Genomic DNA, 27,478 nt, shown 5'->3' on the forward strand with positions numbered 1-27,478 from the left:
CAACCTACCGTTCACATCCAAATGACCAATTATAGTCCAGTGGCACTGTTCTTACATTCCACTACACAAAGAGGGTCAGACTGGTCAACATACGGCATACGGCACGTCGTTTAACATTTGTTGTGAATAGTATATTGTAGAATTGTGCCTAAAGGAATTCTATTTGAATATTAGAAGAGTTATAAAGGTCACCATGAGCTATATATAGCACATTTGTCCCTAGAGATATTTCGTGAATCTGTGTTTTCATTCCAATGAGGCCAGAAGCATGATCTACTGATCAATACAATTCCTATCAGCTCTGAGGGTTATGGGAGGAGCTCTCCAAGGTGCTGAAAAGTGTCCCCGAGCTCATCTGGGGGAAGAAGAAACGGGACACGCCCGCCGGAGCCCATTGGTACAACGTCACTCGCATATACTACCCGAGCGAGTAAGGTAAATGAATTACAGTTGACAAGAGGAGGAAGAGGAGAGATAGAAAGCTGAGGATGCAGGTTTGGTCCACAACACACAACATCTCCACTCGCTCTACCCAGCAGGAGCGGCGACATCTCGGTGAAATAGAACTTCCAGAGGCTGACGACGAGAAGATGAGTCCGCAAAAGCTTTGATTCAACCCCTTTAACATCCTCCTCCTCCTCTTCCTCCTGCTCCCATCTTTAGAGCGGAGCATCCCGCACACTGATTTCACTCCGACGGGCAGCCAGACAGGCGGATTGACACAAGCCAGACACGATGTGTGGATCTCCCCGACATGGGACAGCCGTGGGATTAATAGTGCTGCTGAACGCGCTGCTGCTCGCGACGCAGGCTGCAGAAGCAGTCTTCACGGACCATCTTCTGGTTCAGTTGCACGAGGACGCACAGGATGAGGCGCACCAACTTGCAACACAACATGGGTTCCAGAGTGCCCGCAAGGTAAGCGTCCTCGGATAAAATTGTCACACAATGCTGGCACTATAGGCTTTTTCCCCCCTTCCTTGTCAGGAAAAACTTTAAGAAACATGTATTATTGCAAATCAAAGCAATTAGATTAAAAACATAGCTAAACCTATTTGCCAACGTTTATTAATTGTCCCTTTCATCAGAAATAGTCAAACATAGCGTATTTAGAAACACAGGCAGCTCAGTAGAGAACAAAATCGAGAGGCTTCTCGGGGTTTTATTTTGGTTTGACTTCAATACACTTTTTTATTAATTTGATGACGTCATTCCTACTCAAATGCAGGCCCTGGCTAGTAGGTTGCCCATTGGCCTATAGCCCCGGGGACTCAAAGCTACCCAGGCCTAATTCATTTATATTTCCAAACACATCCAATTTCAGTGTCCTACTAAGCAAAATACTTTTTTAATTTTGACATTACATCTCCTAAAACATGAAGTTAAGGGGTCAGCTAAGTCTTGAGATACATTTGATACATTTCATTATTTGTATTCTTAGTCATTACATTGGTTAAATAAATAAAGTGAATGAGGAGAATTGTGTTTATTTACATATAATTATTTGAGCACCAGGTTTTACATGAAATACACACCTTTCTCGATCTCTCACACACATATAGTGTATTCACATTGCATATCGTGACATACTGTACATGGCCTTCCCTGCAGATATGGCATTTTTATTACCTGAGACAATAGGTCTTATTTAATAGCTTGACAAATGCAGCACGTATTGAAACATGTCAAGAGACGTAACAAGCCATTTATGGCAGACCAATGGAAATAATTCCCTGACAGTGTGTGTATCTTGTCACATGTCAAAATAAATGTGTGGGTGAAATTGGCCGGAGCCTCAGCCAGTGAGGCGTAGCAGTGAACAGAGGGGTGTCTGCGCTGCTCTGAATGGGGATTTTTCTTATTTTTTTACCTCCACAATAATCTGTAACCCATCATAATATCATATCTGTGTGCTGGTTGTGCAGCAGTCCTGTTTGCTAGTTCCTTTTCTTGTAGGCATCAGATCACCCCCACCCCCCCACCCATCTACTACCTCCCTGCCTCCCAGGTTATGTAATCTGCAGCTATATTTGTCTTAATGGGATATGCATCATTAAACAATGTCTGTGTCGTTTGAATTATCTGCTATTGTTGCTTAATTAACAAGACTGGGACACAGACCCGAGACACACACACAAATGTGAACACAAAGAGAGAGAAAGAGATCAACAAAGATAAAAAACAAACCTGAACGATTACTAACGGAACATTAAATGGATGTGCAGCCTATTTTATTTTTTTGTTATTTGCATCGCATACATGAGCTTTCATCGTTTTTGTGCCACAATGGTAGAATTAAAGAGCAGTGGAAGATAAGTAACCCTTTTTCTTCCATGAGAATTTCATTTTCACATTAGATCCGACAGGCACATCTGAAAGCGTTTGGTTTGGATTGACCCGTACCCTGGCTGTTATAAAAGCATAAGGGGTCTTTAATCTGCCGGAGGGAAAGCTCTAGATGATGCATCTCATTTCCCTGCCCTTGTGATTTATTATGGTTGATTCCAGCACTGTTCTCCAGTGCCTTAAAATAGACCCTAGGTGAGAGCCGGGGAATCAGTGCTCTTGTTCCCACCTGGAAGATGACCTGCTGTCCTTCGTCTATATTTTATATTATCATATGTTTAGTATTTTCAATTCACACACTTTATAATTGCTGCATATGTGTTGTCTCTCATCTCTGCTTATGATTTATCTTCCTCTCGTTTTTTTATTTTTTACTTTTTACCCAGCTTCCCTTTGGAGAGGGGCTCTTTCACTTCTATCCTCAGGACACTTCAAAGAGGCGGAGCAAACGCAGTGCCCGCAGCAGACAGAAGCTTCAAAAAGACCGCAGGGTAAGCAAACACACACACACACAGAGATGCACGTTGAGAAAAACACGCTGTGTGTTTACTGTTCGCATGTGTCTAGAAGAGCATGTCTCCCTATTCGCTTTGCATGACAATGGTTATTTTGAGGCTAGTGTCCATGTAGAAAACAGTGCAGCATCAGCGCTTTAGCAATACAGTAAGAAAGTTCCATGCAACAAGATGGCAAAAGTCCAAATATTTATTACAGCTTCAGGTACACAGAGCCACCTCAGCTCACTGGGGACATGACATCAAAAGCCACAAGATAAATACAGGACTCACTGTAATGATGAGCCAACATCACGAGGATGCACATATCACTTAATATAGCCAGAGAGATGAAATAAGAACATGGAATCAGGGTGATTTAATTAAGCAGGGAGAGGATGTAAAGAAGAGATTATTGATTTTTCATGCAAATGCTGAGAGTGTGAACTGTGTGAGTATTTGGAAAATCTTATGGTGTACAGATGATGATGATGATGATGATGATGACAGGAGCGCTGGTCCACAGTTATAATAGTAGCATTCATTATAGCAACTGTCAAGTCAAACACTGCCAGTAGTTATTAACAGGAAATCATTCTTCCCATCCTCACAATGATAATAAAGGACCAACCGAACGATCAAAATTGAATATTTTCTGAAAAAACAAATCTCTAAAATCTGAATATCCAGTTCAATTCTATTGAGTTATGGTTGATGTGTGAAAACCAGAAAGGACAGAAGAACACAATGTGCTATTAAAGATAACTAGATACTTATGGTCTGATGTTAATAACTACACTGTAAACGTAATATAATACTATCTTAAGCTGCACAATCCTTTCTGTCTTTCTAGTCTCAAGAAAATAAAGTGAAAATAAAGGGCAACTCGAAACCCTGTGGAATGCGACTAATTCAATATTCAGCTCTAAATCACTTACTTAAACTCCCTTTTATAGACGTGCCGTTGGTGATAGTTTTGGATTGCTTTGAATGTGTTTGCTTTGTTATGTTGCGTTTTTGTATTTTACTATTTGTGTTCAAATGCCTTCTTGTGAAGCGTTTTGATGAGACACACACATAACTTAGGCCTAGGTGGAGCAGTGGTACCGCCTTTGCATTGTAAATGATAAAGTATGCTACATTTTTGCGAGTATGAGTTATATTCTAATGTGCTATTCCAGCATGAAGTTATGTTCACATTTAAAGTCCAAAGCCATTTAAATTATAAGCTGAAATAATGTATTTCATTTTGGATGTGGAACTCAGTTTCCCAGAGTTTGAGGTGACGTCCGCTAATTGATGTTTTCTCTTTCAGACCAACAGTCCAAAACCTAAAAAAAAATGTATGTACAGTAATAAGACAAGGAAAAGCTCAAACCAGCTAATGTTAGGCGGGTTTGCTTGAACAATAACTCAAAACACTGTTCAGTAGTTGTAGATTACTTTTCCATCGATGGGTTCATTGATAAATTGACCAATGTACTTGATAATATAAAACACAAAGATCTGCTGTGTCTTCAAGCTCTAATCTAAATAAAACAGCTGAGCTGTGTGTTTAGCTCCGTCCACCGATCGAGGCGCTGAAAGTGGAGGTCCTGCTGCAGACAATCAACTGACCTCTCTAATTGTGGTTGTGAGAGGTGCTAATGAAAATAAATGTGAGCCACTCCACCGAGCTAATACAGCTAATGGAAGTGTGACAGCACGGACATGGGCAGGTCTACATTCCAGATGCTGGGTTTTAATCAGATGCTTGACATGCTCATATGCAACACAACAGTTATTGATTTGTGTGCATCTCTGGAATGGATGAGGTCAGCTAGTGGGACTTAATGCTGCCTGTTTATCAGTCTGAGGTGTCTTCCTCCCAGGTTTCAAGGCGGTACGGCGGACATATCTCAGTCTTAGATGTGCAGTTCTTTAAAAAAATAAAGGAGTTTGTTGCATCTGAACATGTATGTATTATGCAAAAAAACAAACCTAAATAGTATTTCAAGTTTAAATAAGAGTGTAACTTTTTGTCTAATTGAGCAGCAGCATTGAATGTATTGGATGGATTTCGTAGTGTTGGAGGAGCCCTACTCTTTGTGGGACTATTAGTGGAGCATGTTGACCCACTTCTGACTCACCCATGAGCTTTTCCTTGTATTCCTTTGCTTCTTTTTCTATGTGTCCTTGTCCTCTCTTGTCCATTTACATCTCATGTCCAACATTGATTTCAAACGAGACGTCTATTCATCCACATACCCGTGCCTTCCCCCTACCCACCCATCCACCCACCCATCCCTCCTTCCTCTCATTTATTTTTTTACATGAGACAAATACATTCAAAATCAATGTAAAGTATATGAGGAAGTAGGTGTGGAATAAATAAAAGGTGGAAAACAGAATAAATCTTTGTGAATGAGCAGCATCCCCTGACCCTGAAAGACACATGCCTTGGAAAGCCTGGAGGGAAATAATGACAAGGAGAAAGGGAAGAGGCGGCACAGCTCTTTGATTTGAAGTGAACTGGAGCGTTGTGAGTAGGCAGTGGGCAAAGGGGCAAAGGCTGCGGGTGATGGTGGTGCATGGGCACTGGTTGATGTTGTGAGTGGGCAGTATGACATGCCGTCTCAAGGGAAATACCAGCTCTCCTGCCAAGTGATGGAATAAACTGATGATGGATGGGGGGGATACTGTACTCTAGAAAGTGCTGGTAGTTTCTACCTGAGCGTGAATTCATTTAAATGACAACAAATGTAACATGAGGCCAATTCAAAAAGAAAAAAAAACATTGGTGAAAGGATGTGCCATTTAAAAGTCCTCCAATACATATAATTATGCAAATATAGTGATTATTTTCAGAACTGACTTGTCATTAAACCGACTTACTGACGTGTTGATTTACAGTGTGTGTGCATCCTGATTGCTTGGAGTATACGCCATAGAAGAAAGATCTAGATGAATAGGCTTTGGCCATTTTAAAAGACCATCTTAAGTGCTGCTCTGCTCTCTTATCTGTGGTGGTAAACACACCGGACAATGCCCGTTCCCCTCGGTCACACTCGAGTGAATTTGCTAAGGGTAAGCACAACAGGAACATTTAGCCACAGGGACCAGATTTAAAATGTAGCTTTGACAATGTTTTTTTTTCTTCTAATTATTATTATAATCAGTATTTCAGATAAGAAAATATAATACGATTGTCAATGAAATGTTTACAGTGGAGATGTATTTGTAGTGCAGGTAGTGTAGGCCAACAAAGTATTTCCAGTAAACCTACACACATAAAGAGACAGAATAGGACCTACAACTAAAGTACAAATTGAAAGCTTCACTTATAGGCTTGGTTTAGGTATTGCCAGACTCTAATAGATTAAATGACTCATGCTTCCTTTGCCTCTCCTTAACCTCTTCAGTTTTGAAGGTGCTTATTGGATGAAACGTCACAGAAAATGGAATGCAATTTGAAATTAGGACGGCTGAATTGATTGGCTATCGTTGTTGATTGCCGTCATCCTCACAACTACTGACGGAGATGAAGACAGTGATATATCGGGAGTGTATTGTTGGCTTGATTTCTAAATGTAGCAGAAATGAAAATGCAACATCATTGCCAAAGAAACCCAATCATCTTGATGCCAGCTGCCTGCTAATCAGGCACCTACATTTCAAGACATTTATCCCCATCATGTATGTCCTTTGTCCTATGTTATCTTCTGCTGCTTGCTAAATGGCATTGTGGCAGCTTTCAGTGGGTATTTCTAATCCAAAAAACAGCTGTTCATCCACCTCTAAGTGTCTTTGATGATTAAAAGAAACACAAGCGTATTTGTGAGTGTAATTGCCGTGGCTTTTTCTCGAAAATGTACCAAGAGGAGGAGAAGAAAATGTAAAAACTCTTTTGTGTGGCAGGTGAGTTTGGAAGCCTTGGCTCCAGCTGCAGCCCTTCTGATTAGCAGGAGAAGAATGGGCCTTTTGATTTACATGATGTTCTGCTTTCATGGTACAGTACAGCACAGCTGGGTTTGCCGATTTCCTGAGCACAGAGCAGTACACACCTACATCTCACTCGTCAGAACAAATCCTATTTCTAGTTTTACTTGTGCGTTCCAGCACAGGCACTGTTGTGCACTTTCAATTTCATTTTGCTCTTTGTATGATCCTTTTAAATGTTTTGTGAGAGTTGTTGTGTTGCCTTTAATCTGACCCTGACTTGGCCTTTCTTTTGCTTTTCTCTCTCTAGGTGAAGAATGTCTTTGAGCAAGAGGGTTTTGATCGTCAGAAGCGAGGCTACAGAGATATCAATGATATTGAAGTCAACATGAGTGACCCCCTATTCACCAAACAGTGGTATCTGGTGAGTAATCCAGCTGTCTGCATGCCGCCTGACCTTCAGCACTGACCACCATTCTTCCTACTTAATTGCTCAGACGCCAGGCATATTCCCCACTACTTTATGAATCCACGTTGTAATACATTCTTTAATTAGCCTTGCCAATACTGTCCGTGTCATCTCAACGCTGCACTCATGCCGCCTAGTTTCCTCCCCTCTTGTTTATACTAACTGGCAAGCGGGAATTTTATGCCGTGGCAAGTTTGCCGTCAGTCTTCTGGTATGACATTTACTTACCCTTCTTCTCACCTTCACTCTACCATCCCCAAACAGTTGTTATCCATAGCCTCCCCTTCCCACACACACAAAAACACACCCTCCATGTAGACTCATTTTCTAATGTTGGCTCACCTGGGTGCCATGAGTCATGGATGTTCTCCATATTGTTTGAGTGATTAGATAAACACGGGCCAGGCAGACGGGACCCCTGGGCTGGATCTTAATGTGGCTGAGGCTTGGCAACTGGGCTACACAGGCAAAGGAGTTACCATCGCAATCATGGACGACGGTGAGTGTAGCGTTTCTTACTCTAGCATTATATTATTATACCTGCGTATATTTATCGTACCGATTTATTCAATTACTTTATTGACACAATAAAATTAACAGTAAAAAAAGTTTGCTTATGTCAGGACAGACAGACGAGGACCCAGGAGCGCAATTTCGAGATCAAGGATTCTCTCTCTCTCTCTCTCACACACACACACACACACACACACACACACACACACACACACAGACACACACCAGGGATATTCAAAACTCGTAAGGCGAAAGGCAAGTCGGGTTTACTGGGGCTGGAGATCAGAGTAGTAGTGACAGGTCCTGGATCACAGATCAGGAGTCAGAGTTGAAAGCAGACAGGCAGGATTCCGATGCAGGCTTGCAGACGATCTGACAAGTGTGGACTGAAAAACAGGGCTTTCTATACAGGGCATGATGAGTGGTAAATGCAGTGCAGCTGGTAGGTTAACGAGGGTGGAGCAGAGCAGAGCAGAGACAGGTGGAGGTAATCAGACAGAGTAGAGAGAGCAGGGAGCAGAGTGGCACATAATTGAAAACAATTAGTGGTGTTACCAGGCAGGGAGAGGGCTCATGACAGCTTATCAGAATATGTATGGTGACCACTGATAATTTGGTATGAAGAAAAGGTTTTTGTGATGTATTGAGTCACAGGACTAAGTTTTTCAAAAGCTGTGCAACCATGTATCTACAAAATTGCAAAACTTTCCAACGTTTCCATTTTCAAGCGTAAAATGTAGTTGTATTTTCTAAACTCCTAAAAAGAAGCATTTAATCCTTTCTGTATGTCACGGAAATTAAACTCACCAAGTGTGGAGTTAATAAGTAAAAGAAAAATGAGTGTTACTGCATTACTGGTAAATGGTCTAAGAGTTGCAACAGTATGTGATACACTTGTGTATGCAAGGCCTTTGCCTACTTTATTTACAGTAAGTGCACGACAGCCACTAGTGGCAGAAGAGTTATTGGCAGTAAAGTGTAGGAATACGGTTTGTAAATAGATAGTACATTTTAACTAACGAATACAGTATTACAATATAGCAATAAATATAATAAGTAAAATAATCCATTAAAAAAAAAACAGGCTCAAAATGTGATTATTTTCCCTAATGCCACTTGATACGCCTGTGATGTGCTGTCGCCTAACCACAACTGGCATCCAGTTTAAAACCAAAAGATATACATGTTGTGATATAACTAGAGAAAAGTAGCAAATCATCACATTGTTGGCAATTAATCTTTTGTCGATCAAGTCATTAGCAAAACTAAAATGTGAAACTGTGGTGAAATAGCAATATGACACTTAAGGCCACACTATCCTCTGTGAAGCACTTCCTCTAAGGCTTAATCATATCACTGATTAATGTCAAAATCACATTTCAGGCATCGACTATCTACATCCAGACCTGGCATCAAATTATGTGAGTACTCCAGTGTTATTGAATTTCATACTTTCCTTCATTCTTTTGAAGTGCTGTTAATAAGTGAAGCAGGTGGTTCAGGTGGTGGATTTCATGGGCTTTTTGCGACACTGGCAGTGACAGGTGCTTTCCAAGTTGCCTTCATGGCTGCCGAGTCTCCTTGTATTCCTGGAGGATGCAGAGACAGGCAGACGGCCAGCCAAGCTGTTTAATGTTAATGCACACTGCACTGTGGCTGGCACAATGGCAGGCCGATCTGTCACAAGCAGAGATAATGCCAGGGTAGTTGGCGCTGCATAATGTGATGCTCTATCTCCAGAATACTGATAAAACCTTAAAGGACAAGAGGGATGAATAAACGGAACAAGGAAATGCAGAAGGCTTAGTTCGACTTGATTATAAAATGTGTAGTTTCGTCAGTGCGACTGCACCGTTCTGTCATCTTGAATCCAGGATGTTTAAATGGAAACCTTCCAGAGGAAAGGTGTTGTGAAAGAGTGAGTCATGGGGTTTCGTTGGGCTCAAAGGACATCATTTTGACAAATATGTCCATGCTTTTTCATTAAGAAATGCCAGTAGTTTGCGTACTAGACTTATTTGTTAATATATTGATGCAAAAAGGTATTAAAGATTACACCAGTACAGTGTGCTCTCTGTTTTGCTTTTCCACCTCAGTTCATGTGAACACTGCGTGATCCTTTTAAACATGGTTTACATAAGTGTTGGGTTTTTTCCCCGTGTGCGTGAGTCTGTACACTTCCCACTATGTTTGCTTGCCTTTGCATGTTTTTTGCCTGTGAACAGAGATGAGCCTTGGCCCCAAAAATAACACTCAGCCTCAGCCGGGGTGATGCAGGAGCACGCTCTACTGGATTGATGCATCATGCTGTGCATAGATCTATAGTATATGTTTGTATGAGCGTGTACAAGAGAGATAGAGACATACTGTATGCAATCCTCCTACTATCAGCTGACTTATTAAATAAAATAGAACAAAGTGTAATTTTGTGTGTAGTACTTTGTGTGTACTTGCGTATCTGCTTTGGACAAGCAAATGTTTGGGCGTTCTTGTTTTTCAAGATTTCCCATTTGGTGTGATGATCAAAGTGTAACAAGTAATATTTTGATATGGTGCGGTAATTGTGAGAATGTGTTGGCCTGAGATAAGACATTTCTAACTTGGTAGGTTAAATTTCATGGCATATTTACCTGCAAATGCCAATAGTTAAAGTACTTTTAATACGTTTTTGCATGAATAAATACATCGATAAAGATTTTATTATCATGCTGCTTCTAAGGGATGTAATAGCAGATATTCTGTGATGGTTATTTCCTCCTACCTTTAACAGTATTTGTTATCAGGTAGCAGTAGTCTTGAACTTCACTGAATTAATACATTTATAATACAATCGTGATGTTCAATTTGACTTAATTCCTACAATGTTTCGTTCTGTCTCAAAGAGAACTATTGCACTATTACACACGGGGAAGTTACATGTCACATAACAAGTTGATCTCATATGTTGCTTTTGTTTGAGTTTGTATGAGAGATAGACAGAGAAAAGGTGAGAGTGTCACAAAATGACCTAGAAGAGATTCTCAGAGATGTATAGTGCTGGGGTCTCATCATTCGCTGCGACAGAAGTGGCTTAAGATCGACCGTTTACCAAGAGCAGATAGAAGGCCAGTATCCGTCTTCACTGTCGGCGTGGACCTTTTCAAATAGTTTCTCTCATTTTACTTTGACTGTAAAGCATCTTGCAAGTGACTTTCAAGTAAGGTCACATTATGCAGAAATCCTGCATCTGCTCACTAGATTATAGATTAGGTTTGTCAGCACCAAATGGACTGTTGAAATCAGCCATGATACCATGATAACAAATGGCCCTTAGAGATACATGAGGATGTTTTCTCTGTGCTTAGGGAATAACGCAAATCCAAAACAGCATGACAAGCTTTACTCTGAATTTAAAATATTTGTCTTTTTAGTGGTAGAAGAAGTGTTCAGATTCTGTATTATTATATATATATATATATATATATATATATATATATATATATATATATATATATATATATATATATATATATATTAGAACAATATGTCATTCACAGGAGCAACTTTTCAGCAGAATTAGTACATTTAGCAGATAATACTACTGAATTTCTGACTTTAACTTGAAATTGACAATGTTTACATTGTTGATACTTTTACTTTAGCATAGAATATATATATATTTTTTAAATTGTATTTATTTGTTTACTTTATTTATTTAGTGAAATATTGATTATTATTTTCCTGTTTGGACCTTGAATCATCATTTAAATTAAACCATCTGAGAAATATTGAGGAAGGAAATCCTTATTTGGCAGAACTGCTCATAACTCATAGACATCATGCATGTCATCTCTCTCCCCTGCCTTTCCAGTCTCGTGCTAAGCTGTCACTATCAAATAAAGCAGAAATGCCAAAAGATCTTGTAAAGATAATAACTACCCACTGCTTTTATACAATGATCACAAGCCAAAAGAGTTTGGAACCACTTGTATAATATTTAACAATGCATTGCATCTTTAAAACATTTCCCGTTTTTTTTATGTAATAACGTTTGCCATCTGGGATACGATCCCAGAGAGGATACCATCGTTTGTATTTACAGTTCAATATTTCATTTCATTCATTTATATATGAATGACTTTAACCATATGACACACATACAAACTCAACATGGTTTCAGGAAGTGTTTATTTTTATTTGTTTTACTACAAGTGGCAGAAACTAGAAATATTCAAGTTAAGTACAATCATTTAATGTTATACTTAAGTACAGTAGGCTACTTTTATTTACATTATATTATATTATATTACATTTTATTTTACTTCATTTAAATCTGAATATTATTCTTTTATCTCTAGAAAAAGTGGGGCATACTAGCCTACGCTACTGCAGCTTTGAGTCTTTGCTCTCTCAAGTACTATTCGCTCAGAGGGCGGGGAACAGACGAGGGTTGCCGGGGAAAGGTGAGGTGGCTGACACTGGGTGCAATCCATTATTACGACCCCAGTTGTTTACAGGACACCAGAGGAAGAAAAGAGTCTGATTGATAGTGGAAGATATGAGCTTGAGAAGCACAGCGGGTGATTCATGGACATTCCCCACTGTCATTTATTACCGGGACGCAGCACTTTTCACTGCATTTAATGAAAGAAAAAAAGAAACACACTCCTGCTCTTGACATGAGCACAACACCTGCTAAGGAGTGGCATGTTCTCTCTTCACAAATGTTCTCTTCGTGACTACACAATAACATTTTCTTTTCACATTCTTAACCACCTGCTTCACTGCTGCTGTTGTGCCACCTGTTAAAAATATTTTGGTTTTTGCATTGTTTCACCTACATATCTAGAGAAGAAGAAATAAATCACAAATGAGAGTTGAGATGGCATTTACTCTTCTATTTATCATCACATTTTCCTTAAACAATCACAGAGCTATGAATCTTTCTCTACCGTCACCCTATTCGTCATCAGCATTTGCTACTTCCCTCGAGTCACCTGCTCCACATCGTGATAATTAGTGTTTCTCCATTGGGTCAGTAAGCTTTGGCTGTTTTGCTTTCTCTTTGTTGCTGACTGAGTCATCTTGTGTCAATGTCAGCCAGCAGAGCTGACAGGCCGGAGCGTGGACACAGCCCCCAAGATTGATCTGCTGTGTTCAGCTGTATGGCTAATGACCACGGCTGTGGCTTCTATATACCCAATGACCACTCGAAGTACCTGTTACTGGGTTACACTGCTAAATGGACACCACTGCAAGTGACATGAGAGAGAGAGTACAGTAGATTGCAGTAACCTCAATGACATTTGGAAGTGTGTTACAGAAAGAGCAATAGGCGTGAGACTTTCCCGAGGATGTCTTTTGGATCTTGAATCCAACTCTGTGTGTTTGTGAGATCTTCAGACATGGCTATTCTGGGAATTATGTTGACTGCATAACGTCTCTCTGGCAGCTATGAGTCTCTTGCGTCTAGTTTCTCCTGCTTTTCCGCTGCTGTTCCTTCTGATCCTATTACTTTTGGCCATGTGGAATTAAATGCTGGCAGTGATTGGGCCATTATTTTCTCAGCTTGAAATCCCCACTGTGACCACACATTATTCCAGTATCGCCGCAGAGTAAAGACTTGTAGTTAGATTTGAGTGTGTTTCTATTAACTTCTCTAAAAACAGTTTTTAACAAAAAACTTAAAATTGCAGCCTCCATTTATAGCAGGTTTGTTGAAGTAAAAGGAGCGGTGCGTAGGATTTAGAGGGATTTATTGGCAGAAAAGGAATTTTATATTCATAACTATTTTTTCATTAGTAAATAATCATCTGAAACTAAGAATTGTTTTGTTATCGTTAGCTTAAAATGAGCCTTTCATATCTACATAGGGAGCGGGGTCGCTTCCATGTTTGCGACTCCATGTTTCTACAGTAGCCCAGAACGGACAAATGAAACACGGGCTCTAGACAAAGCCTCTCAGGTTTTTACATTACCTGAAGGTCACCGGAGGAAAGGGTGGGCTGAGCGCTAGGTAAAGCCTACACACCTACACACTGGTGCTTTTAAAGCATAGGTCTTTCAACAGGGGGTCCACGACCCCCAGGGGGTAGAAATAGTAACCACAACATACACTACGGTTTTTGTACAGATTAAACAAACATTTTTGTAAAAAGCGTCAGCTAAATTAACTGTAATGTTTTTATCATTTATGTTTATTTCATTATATAGCACTTTAAAAAGCAGAAGAGGTTTTGCACCAAAGTGCTTCACAACAACAAACAGACATACATAATATATGTGGGTTAGTTATTAGCCTGAAATCGTCAGACCAAATAACAAATGCAAATGAGTCTAGAACCGCTGAGCAACCAGTGACCAGGTCCGACCAGTATAGTCAATCAATTACAGAACAGTAGTACCAGCCAATCACAGCACATTAGGACGAAACTTGAGCGACAGAAACATTCAAACAGAGTACAGCGTGCAGATACGAGTTGGTATATTAAACCTTTGCCAAATCCTGTTGGAAGTATGGCAAACATGTTTTTCTTATCAAGAAAATGCAGTGATTGTTTTGCTTTTATCAAAAATATATCGTCCAGTTCGTTCAACACTGACGCGATAGGAGCCTTAACAGAAAGTTCCACATCAGCTGCAGCCATCTTGGTTTGTTTTTTAAATAATAGATAAACGGTTCTGATTGACCCGGCACGTCTCAGACCGCTGGCAATCTGTCCAAAGCGGAGGGGGGCCAGACGCATCTGCCAGAGTAAACAAAACATGAGCTTGCAGATTCGTCTGGTTCCCAGGCAAGTTAGTTATAGCTCAGTGTACCTAATAAACTATAAGTATAAGCATCAGTAGAAAGCCATGTTTTGGAAAAACCCATCGTGATGAAAGAGCAGACAGAGATAAGGTCAGCACTTCACCATGAAATGCTCCTCTCTGCTTTCTCTCCTTGTGTTTTTCTGTCTTGATTTTGTTGTTTTTGTAAATGCATCCATTTGGTCCTTTCAGAATGCCGACGCCAGCTATGACTTCAGCAGCAATGACCCGTTCCCATTTCCGCGCTACACAGACGACTGGTTCAACAGGTAAAGCTCACCCGGCCGACCCCTGTTTATATATACACATAGTCAGTGTGTTTTTGTGCGTGTGTGTTCTCTCCCTGGAGTCTGACAGCTCTCTTCTATTGATTTTCTCTTCACATACTTCCATTAAGACATAATGGTGCAGTATAAACAGAGCTGCGGTCCAACACAACACAATAGAAAAACATAATACCTACTTTTACCCGCTCACTTGGAGGAGACAAGGTAGATAAAGGAGGACTAGCACAAGTCTCCTCTCAGTGTGGCAGTGTTCACAGTGGTGACCTCCTGTCTGATAAAGCCTTATCTCCCTCCCATCTCCCAATCACACCGGTGATCCACTGCCACTGCAACACATGTCGAAGTGAGGAACAAAGAGGAATATATTCTTTCTCCGCCTCTCCTCCTCCACCATGCCTCCATCTGCTCAGATTCATAAGTGTGTTTGTGTGTGCGTCTGTGTGTGGGAGTGAGAAGGGAGTATTTGGGTTTGCCAGTGTAGCAGTTGCTGACTGTCGGGCACAACTCGCTGGCTAATCAGCTGGTTGTTATAAATAGCTGCCTGTCTGTAGCAAAGCATGCTGGGAGAGAGGGGTTGACTCTCTGCAGTGTCCCTGTAGAGAGCGGAGGGATGGAGAAATAAACACATCACATGGTGCACACAAAACACTGATATGTGCATATTCAGTCGGACACAGAAGGAATGTTTGATACATTAATGTATATATTTTCTTGCCTCTCCATGAGCTAACGTTCTTGAGGTCACAGACTGTTTATGCTAATTTTAATTGATTTATGGCTACGGAAAATGCTAAAACCTCTTCTATTAACAATTTCTAGTCAGGCACAAAGTCAGCAAAAGCAGGAGTTGCATCTAATCCGGGAAATCTTATCTATCCACAAAATATCCTTATGTAAATGCATGTAAATTCATGCAAATATTCATAACTACATTCTCTGCTTTTTGCTATCATCAGTCATGGCACACGATGTGCTGGAGAAGTGTCTGCGGCAGCAAACAACAACATCTGTGGTGTGGGTGTCGCCTACAACTCCAAGGTGGCAGGTGTGTGTCATATTTAAGCTGCAGTTCGGACAGTGAGAGGACTGACAATGAGCAGTTTAGTGAGAACATAGCAAATACAATTTCTGTATAATGTTGTTATGAAGGGATCAAAGGTATGATGAGAGTGATTTACTTTGTATGCATCATGTATAAAATATGTTATTGTGTAAGAACATTGTTTGGAACACATTTGTATTGGAGCAAACGGTATACCTCCTCATAGCATTGATGCAAATTACTGCAGAGGTCAGTTAGAGTCCAGCAACAAGACAACACCATTAATCTGGACCGCTCCACGTTTCCGTTATATATAGATTTTTCTTTAAATCTGCTCTGGGAATAACACAGCATAAATAACAGAATGAGTATTGACTCCTTGATTTGCTGCTATGAAGCTGACATCACTTTCTTGCTATTGTTAAGGGTTGAGATGCTATAAATGTGTTGCATTGTGCCATCTTGACAGTCTAGATATGGTAAACCTAGCGAGCTGAAAATGGTTTTCCAATTTAGTAGCCAGAATTGTAATGTCAGATTCATATGGAGATGTTGCTCTTTCAGGTATCAGGATGTTGGACCAGCCATTTATGACTGACATCATTGAGGCATCATCCATCAGCCACATGCCTCAGGTTATTGACATCTACAGCGCCAGCTGGGGACCAACTGATGACGGAAAGACTGTGGATGGACCCCGAGAGCTCACGCTGCAGGCTATGGCTGACGGCGTCAACAAAGTAAGTCAACGCCATTTCCGCTGTGCAGAGGGTTTCATAATAATGTGCCAGAAAGTAACTTGTGTAAACTTTTCCACTTGTATCAAGCCACTCCTGTCAAGTCTGTTTAATTTGCTTCTGTAGATTATTAGTCTTGTTCACTCTTTTTGTTTTGACTGATGTCTGTAAAGAGCTTTACTGTCCTCACAGGGCAATCTGATTTACAATACAACTACTACTTACATACCACTAATACGAACATCAAAAGGTCTTCATGTTGAGGTTGCTCTGTGTTGATACTGATCCGTTTAGAGGCTAAGGATGTAATTGGACAGTCAATTCATTACAGCATCCCTAATATGTGACACTGCTTTTAACTGCAAAATAATGTGTTTCCTATCAATGAACCATTGCCCCCCTCAACAACAAAAAAAAGTCAGAGTGGAGTTTCAGGGCTTCTGGAGCTGATTAGGCATTCTGGTCTTGCTGAAGGACACTTTAAGCCCTCTGGTTGAAGGGCAGTCACACACACACACACGCACACGCACACGCACTCAGCCAATGGCAATTATTTGCTTGATTAATCATTATGCACCATGTGCAGGCAGGTGTGGCTTGCTTTAATATGATAGGGTAGCTGGGTAGCAAAGCGAACTGTAATCTCTGATCATGTAAACACAACTAATCAAGCATCAGCCTCTTTGATTCTAATGACCACTTCTATAAGCTACTGTGTAGGATGAACATTATGTGTGCAAAAAAAGGAAACGTTTACAATTAAGATGCACATTATGTTATATTCACAACTGAGTCAGACAGAGCGGCTTCAAGTCTGCGTCTTAAATATAACGGTGTGCTTTGGCAAATTGCCATCAATAATGGAAATAAATGACACCGTGTGACGTGCAAAATGAAAGCGCTTTGTTTTGCTTGTGCGGGAGACAGAAGGCCTGAAGCTCATAAGTGAGCTCAACAACTGCTCACACTTGTCTTTGCTATTCAAATAGAGAGCGACATAAATAAAGGCGAGGACATGCCACTCCTCCTCCATTTGATCTTTTGTTCTGCGGGGAAACTGTCGGCCTTTTGTAGAAACAGGTGCAGCATGTGGTGAACAGTACGCTCTCTGCGTTGAGCCACAGATAGTATTTTCATGTTTCAAGGCAGCTGCAAAGATTACATTTGTACCGTGTGTTTGAATGTACAGAATGTATCCATTGGGAAAAGGATGTTCAGAAAGGAGATACATGCTTTCATTTGTTCATGCCTTGACTACAATAAAAAGACATATAATATGCTGAGAATGCTGCAGCAAAGCAAGGCAGGATAATATCCATAACCAGATATCCTGTCTTAATTCAGACTTACTTTCTTAAAGCGTTGCTATGTTCCTCCACCTGTCTCTTGGTTAAAGATGGTCATGTTTTTGCCATCAGATGATCCGAGAGGACTGATTGGATTGTAGTCCGTGAGTACGTCAGAAACGTACTGGGAAGCCCAATTATTAAGTGCATTAAAAGACTTTAAGTGCATTTTTTTTTTTTAATCTGGAGCCATTAAAGTGATCGAAGCACTGGAATAATTTAATCAGCTTTGCAAGTATAGGTAAGGATTTGATTGATTAATAGTTTCAGTTTCAGTTCTCAATATATTTGCTACAAATTTCCCTCCTAACATTATGACATTTTTCAGTTGCTTTTTCTGTCCTAGCTGTATAATTCAAATTCGTCCTTTGATCATTCGGAGTTATATTATGTACATAATTAGTGAACTGGCACACACTGACACATACCGCACAGTTGAAGTCAGGTGAAATTCCCAATTCTCATTTCATCCCATGCATGTCACTCTAGTAACAAGCAGAACTGTGATGATGATCATGTTGTTTTAGGGGCGCGGAGGAAAGGGTAGCATCTACGTGTGGGCATCAGGAGATGGTGGTAGCTATGACGACTGCAACTGTGACGGTTATGCCTCGAGCATGTGGACAATCTCCATCAACTCAGCCATCAATGATGGACGCACCGCCCTCTACGATGAGAGCTGCTCCTCCACCCTGGCATCCACGTTCAGCAACGGACGCAAGAGGAACCCAGAGGCTGGCGTTGTGAGTGCATTTGTGTTCAAGCACATGTTTTTGACATTCCATGGTTCCCCGAAGTCGCCGTTTTTAGTTTGTATGTGCACTTTGAGCAGTCAAAGACGTCTCAATACTTTGTAACCTTTTACTGTATGTCTCACAAAGATAGACTGAACTGCAAATAGCTTCTTTTCAGTTGGCCCGGCACGCACTGTGTGCTAGGCCTTTCGGAAAGATTAGATGAGGCCAGGGATAAAGCGTAAAGCTGCCTTCACATAATAGGAAATGTTATCTTTGCTCACCGCGAGGTAGCTAGTTAGTTCTGTTTCTATGGTTACCTCCCCTGCTTGCCTGTGCCGCTTCATACGGCTGTTATCTCATTGGTTGCGGTTTGAAAGGTCAGCGGCAATCAAGGTCAAAGTTAAAATAATTTGAACTTTGAGCGCAGCGCTCGGTGGCAATTCCGAGCAGTAAGCCACAGCGAGGGTAGCACTTCTGCCTAGTCGGCGGCACCGCTCTCTCCATAGGAAAACAACGGAACAGCATGCGCAGAGCAGTTTTACCGGTGACCATGTGACAGCAGCTTAAGAAGCTGTTACTCTGTAAATGCTGGCTGGTTGTGAAAAATGAAGGTTCAGGTGGAGGAATAGCTCTTCTGTGATTACCTTCCTGGACATCCAGATGCATCTTTCTGCTGTAGATGCTCAGAGCTGCCGCCATAATAATAATAATAATAATAATAATAATAATAATAATAATAAATTGTATTTATTTATTTATGATCATACAGTGTTGATCATGGCGTTTAAGTCCTACTGGATGAGATCAGGAGAAATAGGAAAATATTTTTAATGGACTCCTCTTTTATATGTTATTATCTTTTTTTTTCTCGTTAATTTCTATCAAAGTGCTTTACTTCCTTTCTGTGAGGGAAAAGAAAAGTAACAAAAGGGAACAGGGAGAGACAACAAAGTGAATCGAGTGACTGACCTTAGCATACACGATTACCTGTAACTGGATCGCGGCTAGAATTGTGTCACCATGTGTGATCGTTGAAAGGAAGAATGGATGAAAGCATACCATCTCTGAAAAGAGAGACATCTAATGCATGTCATGTGATGCTTACTTCCTTACTTTCATTGAGAGTACTCTCCTGAACTTGATGGTTGGTGTTAAGAAAAGGAATACTATGTTGTATTTTAGCATGCACTCATCAAGAATACAGAGCGACTCTCTATACCACGCGTTTCCCAGTGTACAAAAGCTGCAATGTTTGTGTTTGCGATTATGCAAATCACCTTTGGCTGTTGACAGAGCCACGGATCTTCCCTAGGGTTTCCCCTCTAATTTCAGTCAATCTGTTATCATTTCTAATTAAGCACCAAATTAAATAATGAAATGCTTATTCAGTAAATACAAACATAACTGGCCTGCTGATGTGTGTATTTAACAGTTCAGCCAATGTACACTCTGCACTCATGTTTATCCTTGAAGCAAAAGGATTATATTGATTGAGCACAAGTCTGTGAACTGAAAATGCTTTCTGAGAAATGTGAATATTGAATGTCTGAGCTTAGAGACTGTTCAAACAGATATGGTAGTGTACTGTTTCGAGAAAGGGGAGAGTCTTTAGTCACTAAACAATCCTGTGATTTGGTTATTTCAGGCGACCACAGACCTGTATGGAAACTGCACGCTGCGTCACTCTGGGACATCAGCAGCAGCTCCAGAGGCAGCTGGTGTCTTTGCTCTGGCTATTGAGGCAAAGTATGTACCCAATTAGATGGACTTTCTGTATAAAACACTATTACGTTACACATTTGATTCCTCTCTGCTGGAGAAATCGCTGGTCAGAAGGTATGGTTTCACGATAACATGCTATAAACCTTTAGATTTAGATAATATTTCAGCTGAAAGTAAAATGTATGCTATTCACTTAAGAGCTGCTTGACGTTCTTAAAGTACAACCTTGAGCTTTAATAGTGCATTGATGTGTAGTAGCGACTCCCTCTGTCAATCTCCATCCTCGGATCCTTTATTCTCGGTGTGTGTCTGAACTCCTTAAAAGCATGCATGCATCATTTCCCCACTTTTCACGGAGTTCCTTATTTATCACAAACATAAGTCGAATAAAAAGAAAAACAGCACTTATTCTGTCGTCCACAAAGTGGACTGCTTGTGCCAAGTACACAAATCATATAAGGATCAGTGCTCTTTATATCTCAGTAAAAAGGCTAAACAAATACACTTTATATACTGTTAAGATGGACTCAGCATTTCTGTTTTGTTCATTACTTCCTATGCATGTAGCATACAGACTGGCATGATAAAACCCACTGCAGTACGTGATTACCTCAACCTGAAAATTGTACGTAGGCTAAATGGTGATAGCAAAGCTTCAATTATTAATAACAAGTGTTAACCGTGTCATATTAACACTGTGGTACAAGTTGGAGTTTATTTTATAATTCAGAGCAGATTGTTCCTTGTGGATCAGAAACTAATTGAAAACACATGGCACTTAAGTAAACCTGCCCACACATAATTAAACGAATATGACGAATCTAAGACCTGGAGAATTACTGCTTCTAAAAATCCCAGAGGAGAGCCTTTCCTTTCTCTCAGACACCTCATTTCTCACATTAAAGATTCTGATGTCATTAACCGACACCATTTAGTGGAGTTGGGTAAAGAAACCCTGTTTGCTCTGCACACACAATAATGATGTTGCTGTTGGGAGGAGCGGATGCTCACCCTGTCCGGCGGCAAATAAACCATGAGGCTGTTAGCACGACTGCACGGCCTTTTTACTGCCCAAACACACTTGAACCAACGGCAGGACTCATTGAGTCATCCAGAACAAAGCTGTCGCTACACACTGCTGAGATAAAGGAGGGAGACACAGACAAAGGCAACCATCTGCCTCACAGTACAGACACTGTGATGTTTAGATAATTGAAAGCATGTCATTAACGCAAAACTATGAATCATAAATGCTTTAATATTTGTTAGATTAGATTTTTTCAGGCCTACTAGATTGAATTTACAATATTGTCTCTCCTCCATCACTCTCTCTTTCCTTCACCCCCCCACTGCCTCTGTCCTATGCACGCTGGTGACTGTTTTTTCCGCCCCAGCCCTAACCTGACATGGAGAGACATGCAGCACCTGTCAGTCCTGACCTCCAAGAGGAACCAGCTCCATGACGAGGTCCACCAGTGGAGGAGGAATGGCGTGGGTCTCGAGTTCAACCACCTGTTTGGCTACGGTGTTCTGGACGCCGGGGGAATGGTGAAAATGTCCAAGGAATGGAAAACTGTGCCTGAGCGTTTCCACTGTGTAGCCGGGTCCATTCAGGATGTCCAGTAAGTGACATTTCTACACATTACATTTGCACACGATTTGTTCTACACTTCCCAACAAAGCTTTGAATGGAAAAACCAGCTGAGCACAAGAAACACACTCATCTAATTACTGAGTAATTCAATAAAACATCTGCGATGGGAGTGTCCACTTTATAACAATGTAATATTTAGATTAGCTGCTCAGTCTATCTGATGGTCCTGTAGATTTATAAAGACAGAGACTGATGAGCTGACAGGCGCTGTTTGTTAATGAATGCATTACTCTTTTGACATCTGACTTGGATTTCTGTATGACAGATTATGGTACACAACATTCCTAACACAATTGTTGAGAAGATGTTGAAAAGCCTTTGGTCATCTCGTTTTGATTTAAAGTTGTTACGACCCGGCTCGGGAAGGGAAAAGGGAGTAACATAAAACCAGATGTTAATGATAAATAAAGATATTTATTAATATAATATGGGCGATTTCAGTTGCATTTAAGGAAACAAATGGAACAAAAGGAGGACTCTTCACATGAGAGCAACGAGGCGTTAAAGCCAAACTAACAAAAATAAACCCCAACTTAAACAATCCTAAAACAAACTCGGGGTGAAAACTTGATTAACACAAAATACGTAAAGAGCATAAACAGCACCGAAGCACCTAGCGTGCTATCTGTAAACAGCTTGTTCAGCAAGCTGACGAACAACCTATCACAAGCTAAGGGTTATGACTAACTAGCAGGAAAACGAAGTACCAAATGCAACATACAATATATACAAGAGCGACAGTCTCAGAACCAAACAGAAGTGTACACACTTCTGTTTGGTTCTGAGGCTGACAACACCAGCCCCGACTGTAGAGCTGGCCAGGCAAGTTGTATCCTCTGGTCTCTCCAGTGCGCCTCGGATTGGAGGACCGGAACAGGTACGCTCCAATCACAACTCAGTCTTCATCAGGTGGGCGGAGAGGTATCGCTGCAACCAATCAAGGGCCGGGGGGTCATACACAATAGGGAAACAAAGGTGCATGCATCCACAGAATAATCCCCGTAGATAAACAAGGCAGACGGTAGTGGCCGTGGTCGTAACAAAAGTGAAAATGAAATATCTTTTTCCATTTGAAAATATTAATTTGCCATAATGTTAGAGTGGTGTTTTGATGAGCTTTGGAGGAGATCCTCAGGCTCTGCCCCCATTTTTCTTTCTTGTTTTTGTTCCTCTCACATTAAGTAGCATCTCCCCTTGTGTTGCCCTTTCTTCTTCCCCGCATCTCCTTCATCCACAGCCTTTCTTTTCTGTACTTCAAGCCTCCCTCCCTGTCACTTTCCACTCTCACCTCCTCTTCCTCTCTTTCCCCTGTTCCTCCTCTGCACGCCTCCCAAGGGCTCCGCTATCCATCCATTCATCACATCCTGAGGCTTTGAGCTCCCGTGTGTGTGAGATGCCTGGTGGTTTCCTGTGGCTAGTCTTCTTATTCACTCTAATTAGAGAATCACAAATGGCCCAGCATGTCGTCACTGACGAGCCAGGACGGGATTCCAGGTGGAGGTGTTCACGTTTGTAGATGTGTGAGACCCAACACTGCGCTTTCACATGTGTTGAGAAAATGTCAATGTGTGGGTGAAGATAAAGAAGCAGACTAAGTATGCTACGTCTGTGCATTGTTTTGCCCCCATCAACACCTCCGATTCCTTATTAAAGTCTCTAATCAGTGCTCCACAGACGATGCAGTCACGACAACATGGTGTGAAAGTCTGCCTGTGTGTGTGTGTATGTGTGTGTGTGTGTGTGTGTGTGTGTGTGTGTGTGTGTCTCCCTTAAGAGCAGTGTAAGATAACAAAGGAACATCCCCCAAGAGTCATATGGCATCCCTGAGGACATCATAATAGTGGATAGGACTTTCCCTATTATGCAGAGTAGTTAGTATGCCTTTAGACGTTCCATTGCAGAAAGTGGCATCAGCTCTTTGCTCAGTCATGGACAAACCTTAAATATCTGAGAGAATAACAGATCGTAGAGGGAGTATTTATGAGGGAGAAACACTGTCTCTCTTTTTCATCAGTTCACTGTTTCTACAGCAGCACCACAGGGCTTCTGCTGCCTCCTATGTGGTAGGGATATAATTACAACGAGCCCACCTCTGGTGATACACTATCACCAGAGAAAAAACAATAAACACCAACATGGTAATGCTTGCAAACACACTCAGCATTGATCTGATGGCTGCTCTGACTGGCTGTGGCTTACTTAGCTGGAGGAAAACTTCTCATTACCAGTGGAGCTGGCACGCAGTGCCCCACTGTGCGGTGGGGTTGTTTTTAATCTGCATTGGTCCTGCCCTTCAGAGGCATCCCTCTCTCTGCTCTGTGGACGACTGCTGTAATTACTCTGGCACTTTATCTGATGGGAACTGTGTACCTGCTGCGTACAAAATCATTTGGGGGGGGGGTTCAAAAGTGAGATCTGAACATATTCATTCCCAGATTTAGTTATACGCACAGTCCTTATATTCTAATAAACTAATAATAGTAATTAAACTAGAGCCATCTTGCGATGGGATCTTGCACATCAGCCTTGACTCCAAATAGGCCAAGGGGCGTAGAGTGGGGGGGGGCTAATGGCCCCTTCCCCACTCCCTACCCCCCTGCTTCCGGCGCCCTAGCTTCGACAACACCCATCTTTGAACCTAGCCGTCATTTTGACCTCAACTACACACCTACACTAACCACCACACACAGACTCACAGGCTGGAAACAATGCCAGCATGAGCTGGTAACACACAGTAAATAACACTTTTACAGATAATGTAGTATCTTGTTAGTTTGTAAAATAACTCTTTATATTTTCTTTTTACACACTGTCAATTGTTCTGCTTTTCTGGGATTAGTAATTTGCTTCATCACACACCTCTCTGTGCTCAGCATAGTGCTCTATTAATCATTTTTCAAACTGAGTGCCGTTCCAAACATATCTCTCGTTCTGTCTTGTCCGCCTGCGGTGCGGTCTCGGCCTCTAATAATATTATTAAGCCTCCTTGTAACCTTTGGATACCGCCCCTGCCCTGCTGTGTTCTCACTCTTTCCTTCCATCACCCAAAGAGATGGGAACAGCAGTATGTCTTCCCTACCACAAAGCAACAATAATACATGGCTGCTCTTACACTCTGCTCTGAACACATCTCGTCATGGTCTGAAAAGGGGCTAGCTTCAGAGTCGGTCCAGTACATTACATGTTACACATATAGTTTATTGACAAAAGGCCTCAGATTTACAGTTGGCTTTATAATAAACATTATTCTACAATACAATTGTATAAATCCATTGGCAGTGAGGTTTTATGGCACATTGTTCAAACCTTTGCTTATGATACAATTACTGTTTCTAATTGACAATTTATCAAACAGAAGTGTAAAACATGTGCAGTTTACAACTACTCACATGTAATAATTTGCGTTTTTCTTTCTTTTTCTAACTGATATTTTTGTTTAATTGATTGATTTATTTAAAAAAACAATCCATTGTTAGATTAATTATTGATTAAAATAAGCATCAATCGATTTATGATGCACATAACTGAAAGTAAAGCTTCTTTCTATTCTTCAGATTTCTGTGAAGAAAATATAAATTCTGAATGAAACCATAATAAGACTTTTGGACAGCAAGCAATACAAATCTTGAAAGTGGTGTCAGCCGGAACATTATATGTGACAAATGTGTGGCACCAAATATAAAAAAGTTATATATAATGTATCCTAGGATTCTCCATCAAGGTGAAGTGGTTCTATAGGAAAACTAGTTCAAGTACTTTATTTACTGGCACATTCAAAAGAGAGCATGGCGAGGTATAAGTAGAAATGATTATTTCCCCTGCTCTCAGTCTTAGCTGCAGGGATATACAAAGCCATCTAATCATGTTGTGTCTTATATCATTTGTTACTTGACTTTTGCTCATTTTTAACACTGATATTTGAGTTTCCTCTGTCTCTCTGTCACACCGCTCTACTAACCCATGTGTCCTTCTCCAGTAAAATCCAGACTGACAACAAAGTGGTGCTGACCATCAACACTGATGCCTGTCAGGGGAAGGACAACTTTGTCCGCTACCTGGAGCATGTCCAGGCGGTGGTCACTGTCAACGCCAGCCGCCGTGGCGATCTCAACATCAACATGACCTCGCCCATGGGCACAAAGTCCATCCTGCTGAGCAGAAGGCCCCGTGACGACGATACCAAGGTGGGCTTCGACAAGTGGCCCTTCATGACCACCCACACCTGGGGCGAGGACCCCCGTGGGACCTGGGTCGTGGAGGTGGGTTTTCAGGGCGAGGAGCCACAGCGTGGAGCCCTGAAGGAGTGGACTCTTATGCTGCATGGAACACAAAGTGCCCCTTATATAGACCAGATAGTACGTGATTATCAGTCCAAACTTGCTATGTCCAAAAAGGAGGAGCTGGAGGAGGAGCTGGATGAGGCTGTAGAGAGAAGTCTGAAGAGCTTGTTGAGTAAAAACAACTGAATTCCCATCTGCATGTTGCCGACTCTTTGGATTTCTCTTTCTCCCTCTCTGCAATCTCGCTCTATCCTTCTATGAATCTCCTTAGTTCTTCTCACTCTCTCGTCATCCACCCTTTGGTCTACCTCTCTTTCCCTCCTCACTCTGCTTTTTGTTATCAAGTGTTTCAATTAGCCCCCAACCGTCAATGAATGTTTCTTGTAATTCAATCATGATAAAAGTGTAACCTTTATTAAACTGTTCTAGAGAAAGCAAACTATATCATCTGATTTTTTACACTACAGAATTGTACATAAACCAAATATAATCCACTCTTTAATGCTCTTGCTTTAACTGCCCTGCATCTCTCCTCTGCCAACTGTTGTACAGTTTGTGACTGTAAATGATTTTCTGTGTCATTCTACTTAAAGTTTAATATCTCGCAAACAGAGCAGTGATACTTCTTTCTGTTTATATTTTTTATGTGAAATGCACTGTTTATATAAACAAGGAAAAGAATATGTGATTTATTTTGCAGCCTGTGGTCCTCAGTTCATATTTCATAATCTTTGACGTCTGCTATAATAAATCTATTCAGCTGTTTATTAAAGCATGTGAGTGATTTGCAACACAATACTGAACATACTGAGTAAACGTAGCATGCCCTCCTCCTTCATTTCAAGGGCAAAACTTTGTGAAAAACAAAGAATTTGATCAGAAGAAAGAGAAAGACGCTACCAAACCGTGTACATGTAGCACCAATAAATCAGGCAAAACTAGGAATGTATTTATTATAAAATCTAAAGAAAATGTAGAGAAGACTAATGTCTATTGCCGCCTGGCTGAATTTGGCAGGAAATGCACTGGATCTTTAATAGCAGAGAAGGAAAGGATTCGATTATGGCAAAATGTATTCTGTGAAACAGAAGGCAACAGGTTTTATGAAAAGTGATACTTTTTAGAACTATTCCTATAATATCAT

At 41.0% G+C, this 27,478-nt stretch overlaps 1 protein-coding gene across 1 annotated transcript; it reads left to right on the top strand.

The window, feature by feature from the left end:
- Positions 1 to 446: 446 nt before the first annotated feature.
- pcsk2 (proprotein convertase subtilisin/kexin type 2) lies at positions 447 to 27,099 on the top strand. Its single transcript, XM_029450133.1, has 12 exons — positions 447 to 918; positions 2,733 to 2,837; positions 7,069 to 7,182; positions 7,618 to 7,726; positions 9,124 to 9,161; positions 14,722 to 14,798; positions 15,773 to 15,861; positions 16,423 to 16,598; positions 18,469 to 18,684; positions 20,324 to 20,424; positions 21,795 to 22,022; positions 26,031 to 27,099. The coding sequence occupies exons 1-12, from the start codon at positions 736 to 738 to the stop codon at positions 26,518 to 26,520; spliced, it is 1,926 nt and encodes a 641-aa protein (XP_029305993.1). The 5' UTR covers positions 447 to 735; the 3' UTR covers positions 26,521 to 27,099.
- Positions 27,100 to 27,478: the final 379 nt, after the last annotated feature.

The sequence above is a fragment of the Cottoperca gobio genome, chromosome 15, assembly GCF_900634415.1.
Source record: "Cottoperca gobio chromosome 15, fCotGob3.1, whole genome shotgun sequence".
Taxonomy (NCBI): Eukaryota; Metazoa; Chordata; class Actinopteri; order Perciformes; family Bovichtidae; genus Cottoperca; species Cottoperca gobio.